This window comes from Pangasianodon hypophthalmus, chromosome 25 (assembly GCF_027358585.1).
Source record: "Pangasianodon hypophthalmus isolate fPanHyp1 chromosome 25, fPanHyp1.pri, whole genome shotgun sequence".
Classification (NCBI taxonomy): domain Eukaryota; kingdom Metazoa; phylum Chordata; class Actinopteri; order Siluriformes; family Pangasiidae; genus Pangasianodon; species Pangasianodon hypophthalmus.
In genome coordinates this window covers 5,905,971-5,915,721 of record NC_069734.1, presented here as the reverse complement: position 1 = coordinate 5,915,721, position 9,751 = coordinate 5,905,971, and the positions used below count along the sequence as shown (strand labels likewise).

Below are 9,751 nucleotides of genomic sequence, written 5' to 3'. Positions count from 1 at the left end.
ATCACACTGCCTCCACCAGCTTGCCTTCTTCAATAGACTTCTTCTCATAGTGCATCCTGGTGCCATCTCTTCCCCAGGTAAGCGACGCACACCCACCTGGCCATGCACATTATGTAAAAAAGAAATGCTTCCACGGTCCAGTTCTGATGCTCACCTGCCCATTTTAGGCACTTTGGGCAGTGAACAGGAGGCCAGCATGGGCACTCTGACTGCTCTGCAGCTACACAGCCCCATGTGCAGCAAGCTGCAATGCACTGTGTGTTCTAACACTTTTCTATCATAGCCAGCATTAACTTTTTCAGCAGTTTGTGCTACATTAGCTCTTCAGTGGGATCGGACCAGACAGGCTAGCCTTCACTTACCATGCACATCAATGAGCGAGAAATGTTGTACGGCATGTGGCATTCAGTTGGTCCGAGTAATCATTCGAGCCAGACATGGTGTTCTTTTTTTTTTTCGAGTCATACCTAATTTGCATAAAGTTGAAAAAATCAATTCTGTCGTTTGTCGCTTGCTGCTATCGCTGAAATCACACCCTTGTGTCTCATACAAACGCAGTTTTATTTGTAGACATACTATAAAATATACCATACAATCAAAACTACAGGGTGTCCCAAAAGTCTCCATACACAGGGAGGGACTATGTACGCCAGCACCATGTCGGTTGTGCCTTCGTCAGTGAATGTTCATTGACATCCACTTCTCGGATGTCACACCTCCAGTCTTTTTGAATTTGTTAATGAGTATAGTAACAGTGTCGTGTGTGATGTGCTTGCCATGTTTCCTGTTAAAGTCCACTGCAACCTTGCGACAGCTTCCTGATCCAGCTATGAGAATGATTTCAATATATTCTTCTTTTGTCAAAGGCATTCTTAAAGGCTATCAGGAAAAAAATATATAATATAAACGAAGTATGAAAAAATTTTGGAAGACATTTTGCTAAAAAGTGTTCATCTATGTTAAGTGACTGTACCGTGTCATCCTCTAGTCACCGATGTGATTGGTCCAAAGCTGTGGTGGTTATTTTGTGATGTCACTGCCACCAAGCTCATACAAACCGTTTCCAAATTAGTGTAAATTAGTACAGAAGTACTGAGAAACTTTGTGTCTTTAGCTCTGTGATATCAAATTCAGCCCAAACACCAAACTATGTAACTGGAATTAGCCAACCAAGAAAATTGTCCCCTTTAACAGATTTTGCTGCATGATAACCTGTTATCGATTGCTACCTCCATAGGCAGAAACCCAGTTTGGGCTTGGTTAAGAAAGGAATAGAAAGAAAACTGCTCTTTTAGAGGTAAAAGAAGCAGATGTTCTTTTTTTCTTCATTCGGGGCCTATTTAAGTTTTTGTTTATTCTTCTGAAGTCCTATCATTTTATATCTGAAGGCTGTATTCATAACCCTTTATTTAAACACCTCCCTTCTCATTTACAGTAGTTTCTAGTTTTAATTTGCCCCTCTCGGTTTTCCCAGTGAAGAAGCACTACACATGCAGTTTTTCCCCCTCGTGGGCGGTCCGTAGTGAATGACTGACAGACAGACACAGTGGGAGGGTCGGGTTTAAGAGTGGGCGGTCTCTACCTCGTGAGAGTTGCTGCAGTGTGTGGAGTGTGTCAGTGTGTCGGAGACCTGCCGTGTAGAGAGCTGGTGTGTGTGCGCGCACACACACACACACAAACACACACATACACACACATATCCAGAAAAGTATTGGGACTACAGCACTACCAGGACAATGAAGCAAGAGAGCCGAAGTTTAGGAAGGACACATTACTTACAGCATGGTGAGTCGGGGGTTTAACACTGCTGTGATTTGGAGCTTTGATTTGGGGGGTTGAGCTGAGCTATGCTGAGCTGCTAATGACTTTACCTTATGGGTAAAGGGGTTAAGGGGGAGGTGTGTGTGTGTGTGTGTGTGTGTGTGTGTGTGTGTGTGTGTGTGTGTGTGTGTGTGTGTGCTGGTACTCAAAAACTGAAAAGTTGACTTTCAGTGAGCTTGTGTTATTCATTATGAATGAGGCCAAGTGTACCTGCTGAGATATAGTTGATTAACACTGTGTATGTATCCATGTGTGTGTATCCGTGTGTGAGAGAGAGAGAGAGAGTCTTTAAGTAAGAGCTGGTATTGTATCAGTTATAACTGTATGTGCATAAGCTTTATGTATGCCTGCTTATTAAAGCATGTGCCTGCATGGAGTGTGTGTGTGTGTGTGTGTGTGTGTGTGTGTGTGACAGCACTGAATCAGCGTGCAGGCCATGTGTTCACATTTTCGGCTGGCTTCTATGTCCTTGGTGCAGGTAACAGCAAAGTCCCATGTGGCTAAACTGGAGACTCAGCAAAGAGAAGAGAAGTGTGTGTGTGTGCGCGTGTGTGTGCGTGTGTGTTAGTTACTGCAGCTGTTCTCTGCCTTTCTGGTGTGCCTTTCTCTTTTCTCTAGACACTGGTGCATGTCAGCGGAGGAGTCAGTCCTGCAGAGGGACGTGTGTGTGTGTGTGTGTAATGTACCATGGTACAATGATAATTTCAGCTTTTCCTCTCTGGCTCTTGACTTTCCCTCTAATGAGTTCCTAGGTCTGTTCAGGACAAGTGTGAAGAAAAGACAGAGAAGAGCGCTTTCTCACCTGACAGTGCAGTACTACATGGTACAATACCAAATATTTTGTCTTAATTTCCATCACTGAGTGACCCAAACAGTAACCTAGTAGCTGTAGTAGCTAAGTTGCATTAGTGATTTAGTAATTCAGTGCTAAATTTGGTTGACCAGCGCCAAACACGGACGTGTGGGTGGAGCAGTAGTGCAGAACACTGACTGGTCAAACGCAAGATGATTTGTGGCTTGAGTCTATGTGCTTTTGGGGGAAAAGTAATATAATGTAATCAATTTATATCCCTTAACACAAATACTGTTACTACTGTTAGTGTGTACTGTGAACACAAGTGATGGGAAATGATGATACAACCTTACAACCTCCACAAGCTCCTCCTACTTCCAAGGGTTTTTTTTTTTTTTTGTGATGTGAAACATACACTTGCGCCCAGTGTGGGGCTCAAACATACAATGTAAAAGTGTGCTCTACCAACTGAGCTAGGGTATGGATGCTTCTGGATTCGGATTAGTACCCGTACTTTGCCCTAACACACTGTCCAGTGGAAAAGTGATGCGAGTACCACAACACTGTTTTTCTCTCTATCAGTTTCTGTTGGAGAAGAAAGCATGTGGATCTAATTTAGTCTCCTCTGTTTTCTAGAACGATGTTAGTTGACATTGAACTAGAGCCTGGAAAGGGAAAAAAGAGAGAAAAATACAGAGACTATGCACTGCCTGCGTGTACTCATGGTGGTATTAATACAATGATGAGTGCATTAATCAGTGTAGCTCAGTTTAATAGACTTGTAAGCCTGCAGAGAGCCTGAGGAAACACTGCAGTCTTGGCTCTCTGTAACGCTCATCTTGTTGGAGGAAGAGGAATTAAATAGAAACAAATGCTTCTATAAAGTCACGTCTGAGTTTCATTCAGGCCCGAGCTGTTTCTCATGATGTCACTGCCTTTAAATAGGCTCCTTTTGTTCAGCGCTGCTTTTGATTTGTGGCCTTTTTTTAGCCGGATTTTGTACGTGATTTTAGCACAGTCTCCGATTCGTAGCTCAGTTCACTTTGCTTTTGGTTGAGGTGATCCAGGGGCCAATGCGCTATCGAGTGACTGTTTGAAGAGTTAGTGTTTTGGCCATTGTGTGTGTGTGTGTTTGCTCAGAGGAGAGAGATAAGAGGTCTGACTCTGATCTCAAGGTGGAGGTCGTGTGTTCAGTGTTACTGGTTAACTCATCAGAGAAAAGGCTGTGATTGGGAATATTTTTAATTCACTGATGAAGAAATTGCTAGTTGTGAATGAATGAGGACTCAATCACAAGGAAAAAAATGGCTCATGCTTTCTGTGATGGCAAGCACCGTATCAGTACTGTTTAGAGCACGTGTGTTTGTCAGTGCAGACCTGAGTGATTAAGTGTTTAGTGTGTGTTTGTGTATCTATGTGTATGTCTGTTTATGTGTGTGGGAGTATACCAGAAACCTAACGGAGCAGGTTTCGTGAGTTTTGGAATTTAAGAGTGTGTGTGTGTGTGTATGTGTGTAGCAGCACAGTCATGTGATGGGCTGCTGTTTATTTTGCTGTGCTAGAGGAATGTTCTTGATCAGAACTGCTCAGTGCAGCGTGTAAAGTGTGATTATGTTTCTCTCTTTTCCCTCTCAGGTTCCTCTCATACATCTACCGTTCATAGTGGACCTGAGAGGAAGGAGGGACTAGATACATTTACACTAGCAACCATTCATTTTCTCTGTGTGTGTGTGTGTGTGACACAGAGCCATGATTTCAACAACAAGCAACATTTTAATTCAAATTTGATTTTGGTAAAGTGACAATTCCTCAGACTAGTCCTGCAACAGAGAGTGTTCTTAGCTAATATAGTTAACTACCTTGCTTTGCTACTCTACCAACGGTGGTAATATGAAGCCTAGAACATAACATGTAAATCAAACTTAAATACATGAAGTGGTTTGTATGCATTGTATAGTGGAGTGTAGGCTATACATTTTGGTTATGGTACACATGGTTATGGTATACTCTCACAAAAGACAAACTACAAGGGACGCATGTGACATGTTACTTGCTAAGGTGAGCATACAGTGATACGATGACCTATACCACTACAATACAAATGACCGTTAACATTTTACTATATTAAAACACAGCATACCACAGACACAGTATGTATATCCTGCAACGCTAATCTGTGTGTAATCTTGGAGCATGAAGTACATGCCAGGTGAAACAGCATCACGCAGCAACCGTTAGGAGGAAGCGCCCTATCAACTCACAATTCCTACTCATCAACTCGGGATGGCCTTCTCAACCCCGAGTTCAGCAAGTGACTGAAAAATCAAAATGGCTGCTCACAGCATGAACAGTAAACAAAGCAGCACCGCTTATCTTTAAAAGAGTTATGCTGTATGTTTTTGTTGTGTTAATATATAAATCACTCATCACAGATAGCTGGCTAGATTTTTGCTAACAAAAGACAAACATGGAGGCATCCGTGTGTTTTACTCCCCACTTTGCAGCTTGAACGCACGGAGGTTGAAAATGACGTAATTCCGAGTTCCGACTTCCCACTTCAGAAGTAAGTCAAATGCAGCATTAATTTCTGACTAAAAAGCAGCAAATCAGAGCAGACTGTGACCCTGCACACCTTCACTGTTACTGCAATGACATGACAAGGACTAAGTGGGGAAAGGATGATGAGTGTGTGCATGGCTTGTTTTGTTTGGCATCCAAGACTCTGTGATAAATGATTTATTAAACTCTCTAACACTGATATCTAACACATGCAGACGCAGGTATATTATACAGGAAAAGATCGGCATAATTGCATAATTTCTGCTGCTTTCTCTTTAAAGCTACATTAATTCATACTGTTTTATCACATGCCAATACATCCATGAATATTATGAATTGCATTAATCCTGGTTGGAACACTAATTTGTTAGATTCACCATGCTTTGTTTAGGAATCTTCCCCCTACCATGCAAAGATTTGTGTTGTTTTTTTTTTTCAAAGGCAAATTTGTTTGTCGCTTCAGATGGTGTCAGATTGCATGGTGGATCTGAATTTAGTGTTGTACATCACTTGATTTAACTCCTTGGCAAATCGCCAAGGCCCTTATTTGGGTTCTTCAAAGAGGGAAAAACGAAAATCTTTGCAGAACTTTGACCCTCTTGGCCTGGAGTTTTAAAGAACAGATAAAAGTTTATGAGGTCTGTAACAGGGATGTAGGAAAAATAAAGCAAGAGCTTGGAGTGAAGATAGCTCAAACTGGTACGGTACATTGTGGACGTCTTGAGTGCCTCCTGGGCTTGGTTGCACTTGTTGCTTGTTCAGTAATACGTAGTCACTTTGTGATAGCCATCGCATATACAGTGATCAAGACCCCACTGTCAGTGACAGGAGGACACAAGCGCAAATACAAAAAGGGCAAAAACTATAGTCACCATTCTGGTTTTCATTTTAGTGAACGTTTTACAGCTGGAGGCTCTGAGACCCCAAAGAGAAGCTGTGTGTAAATTTCTGTAGGGGGTAACTGGAACACACACAAAGTATCAAGCTGATTAAAAAAAGTTAAGTATGCTTCTGTATGTATGACTTAAGTATGATTAACTATGAATCTGGGGTCTCAGGGATCCCAAACATAACACAAGGGTTAATGTGCTCGTTCAAATACGTTGTTGTTTCTATAGTAACATCTAATGCAGATCTTTCTTGTATGCTGGGCTCTCAACATAATACAAGGCAAATAATAAATGGATTTAAATAACATGCTTTTATTTAACAAAGAAAACGTGTAGATATTTACTTACCATGTTTAGAAGGAGTCTCCAGTGTCTGTGTTTTTTAACAGTCAGTGAGAAACTAGTCCTTTAGGTTTTTCGCCATGGGAAAGTCTTCAGAGGGCTTTTTTTCTTTGTCATTTCTCAGTAACAAGCCACATTGTTTTTGTCTTATTACCTTCAAGCAATGTTGAAGTAGTGTTTATAGTGCTTGGATGGTTGTGAGTTCAAATCCATAAAGAGTCACTCTTGTTCCTTTGGGCAGGACCCTTAACCTTTGCTCCTGTGCTTGGACTGGACTGTACTTGCTCCTACTTGTAAGTCACATTGGATGAAACTTTCTGCAAATATACATGTAGATTAACTAAAAGCAGGAAAGTTATTCTAACATACCTGATGGATTGTCATAATAAATAACACCAACAGGACATCTTTGGTCCTATTTAATAACAATAGGATGTCTTTGGTCCTGTTTATATTTACGTGATCACAACTCGTGTAAACCCAGACCTAGCTCGAGCTCCTAATGCTTATCATTATGTTGTGCCATCGTGCTGAGTTTAGCCCCAGACACGCCAAAACACACAGGCCAGCTTTCTGCCAACAGAGACACTCTTTAGAACAGCAGAGCCGGACTTTATCCATCTCCGGCACCCAGCCAAAAGCCAAGATTTTTCGTGTCACTTCCTCTTGCTGCCTGAATAGGCTTTAATCTTAATAGGCTAGTTGTGATGTTCTGTAGTGTTTTGAGGATTTGCCCTAAAGAGCAAGCATTCTGATTTGCATATAAGGTTTATTATCCTCCTGGTTAATTTAGACTACAGGTTTGAGTTTCAGAGAGAGACTGAGTAAATTTAGCTGAGATTATTTTGAGGAGGCATTTGAAGCAGTGGAGACTGTAGTAGTGTCTGTGAGTCTGGTATGTGCCGAGCCAGGTCATTTCTAAATGCCATCTTCATTTTTTCTTTTTCATATGATTTATTTATATAATTATGGAAACCTCGAGGGATCGTATCACAAGACAGATATCTGTTCACACCCAGCTCTTGCGTGTGTCTCGAGTGCGTCTTCACTGACCACTTGTGATCGCATTTCATGACTAGAGAAGGATGCCAGATCTTCCAAAAGCAACACAATGTTGCTTCAAAACAGCCCCAACATTCAAACAAACTCAGATGAGTTTGTCAGTGAATAATTAGCCATTAGACAGCATTTCCTGACCATTAGGTATTCAGGAAGAAAGTGTTACGTATCGTCAGTAGGAGACTGTGCAGCATTTTGTGCAGCTTTTGCTCAGCTGAACACGTTTCATGTGCTTTTCATCAATCTTAAAAAACTAAACGCCTTCAGTGTTTGGGCATTTCGTCTCACACATACAGCTCTTACATTTACAGCTCTAATGAACTTGTACACAGTGTATAACCAAAGGTATACACTCAAGAGTTCACACTAGTGATAACATTTTGGGGAGTGTTTAACGTTTTGAAGACAAATGCATTTATGCTTTAATGTATGTAATTTGTATTAAATAAATATGCACTGACAAAATAAAAATATTTCCCTTTCAAACATATACACTATTTTAAAGTCCAACATCCAAGTGTTTCGTATTTACGTCTTAGACATAAGCATATTAGAAAGCCATTTCCCTAAATAGTTATTTCCCCAAGGTGTAAAAATGTCTTGTTTACCTATGTGCAATATCATGACTAAAGAATAAATATGAGAACGGGTGATCCATGAGTTAATTAGTTAATTCGTGAAGTAACAAGCAGAGCTCGTGTTGACAACTGAAAGAAGTGTGTTTGTGTATGAGAGGAGTCTGTGTGGCTTTTAGTGCATATAGAGATTGAATTAATTTAATATAGTGTTTGCAAGATGCCCAAAGTTTATCAGACACAACACCATGGCTTGACTTTTTAAAAGTACAACACTGGCGATTAGGCAGTCTTTCAGTGTTGTATAGTAGAAGGTGAGGTCAACAACAACAAAAAAAAAATCACTAGATCAGAGATGATTGCCAAACATCTCTGGTTCAGTGAAACATGTTAAATAATGTTGGACACACTCAGTCTGGAGTGATTAAAGCTTTACTGAGTTCCATGTGCTTCTGATCAACTGTTAAAGAATATCAGCAAGGTCACATGCTCACAGCGATGTGCTCCAGCTGACATCTTCAGCCAACGTACCTAAAGCTAGCTACTCAAGAACTGAGTCATCAAACCGCTCTTTCTACCCCCTCTGGCTAATCAATAACTGCTGAGGATGGTTTAAACTCACGGGAGCTTTTGAGAAGTCAATAAATCGTCTTCTGAGGTTTCGCCACGTATTTAAGTCTTCTCAGCAATCTTATTTTTTTCTAGTGTTCTTTTTACACCTGATTCACAGTTTCATGACTTCAGCATTTCCTCTGGTAGAAAAAGACAAGCTCATTTTTAAAGTTGAGGTGTTGTCTCTGGTTTACGTAACATCATCTGTATGAACGCGCACTACAGGTTCTAAAGTGGTTTCCTGGTTTACGGAATATAGTTTGCTGCATATAGCACGGTTTCTTTGTAATGACATACTGGGTTAGTAAAGGCAGTTGGCACAGTTTAATATTTAGTAATACTGTAGAGTTTTGCTTAAATGTAGTTTCATCATTTCTGTACAGCAGATTAGTAAAGAGGGCTAGATAGGAGTAAAAAGAAGTAAAGAAGTATAGACATCTACCATCTGGAAGTCTATAGATTTTGGAAATTTCTGTATAATACACTCATTCGGAACTAAACACATTCCAGTGTTTCCCCTGCCATTATATTAGGGGGCGCCCCGCCCCCCCTCCCCCAATTCTCCTCTGCTCTGTATCGCGCGTGGCGGAGTTCCGCCCCGATGCGCGCGCGTGCACGCACACAGACACTTCTGCGCAAACAGGTGAGCAGTGTGCTCCCACCAGCAGACAGAGAGTGTGCATCAGAGGATATGTCGCATCAACCACCTGAAAAACAGACCAAAATATCTGCATTAGTCAAAGTACAGGAGTCCGTCTGTCCACAGGGCACAATCGCACACACAGTCACACACCCATTTACTCACTACGGACAATTTAGAGATACCAATCAGCCTACAACCCATGTCTTTGGACTTGGGGAGGACACTGGAGTACCCGGAGGAAACCCTTGAAGCACAGGGAGAACATGCACACTCCATGCAAACTCCATGCACACAGGGCGGAGGCAGGAATCGAGCACCCAACCCTGGAGGTGTGAGGCAAATGTGCTAACCACTTAGCTATTGTGGCCCCCCATTATATGAAGTAAGGTTTTAGCCTAAGACATTTTTGTATAGCATATTTTCTGTATGTGCACTTAGTGCAAAAAAAACAGATACA

General features: G+C 41.3%; 1 protein-coding gene across 2 annotated transcripts in view; it reads left to right on the top strand.

The window, feature by feature from the left end:
* Positions 1 to 961: 961 nt before the first annotated feature.
* Positions 962 to 9,751, top strand: part of plekhg4 (pleckstrin homology domain containing, family G (with RhoGef domain) member 4) — a 67,939-nt gene continuing 59,149 nt past the window's right edge. Inside the window, exon 1 of one of the 2 annotated variants that reach the window (XM_026937476.3) lies at positions 962 to 1,785. In XM_026937476.3, the coding sequence (XP_026793277.3) occupies positions 1,783 to 1,785 (3 nt within the window). In that variant the 5' untranslated portion in view covers positions 962 to 1,782. The remainder of the gene's footprint in view (positions 1,786 to 9,751) is intronic. The other variant, XM_026937477.3, reaches the window with a different exon arrangement.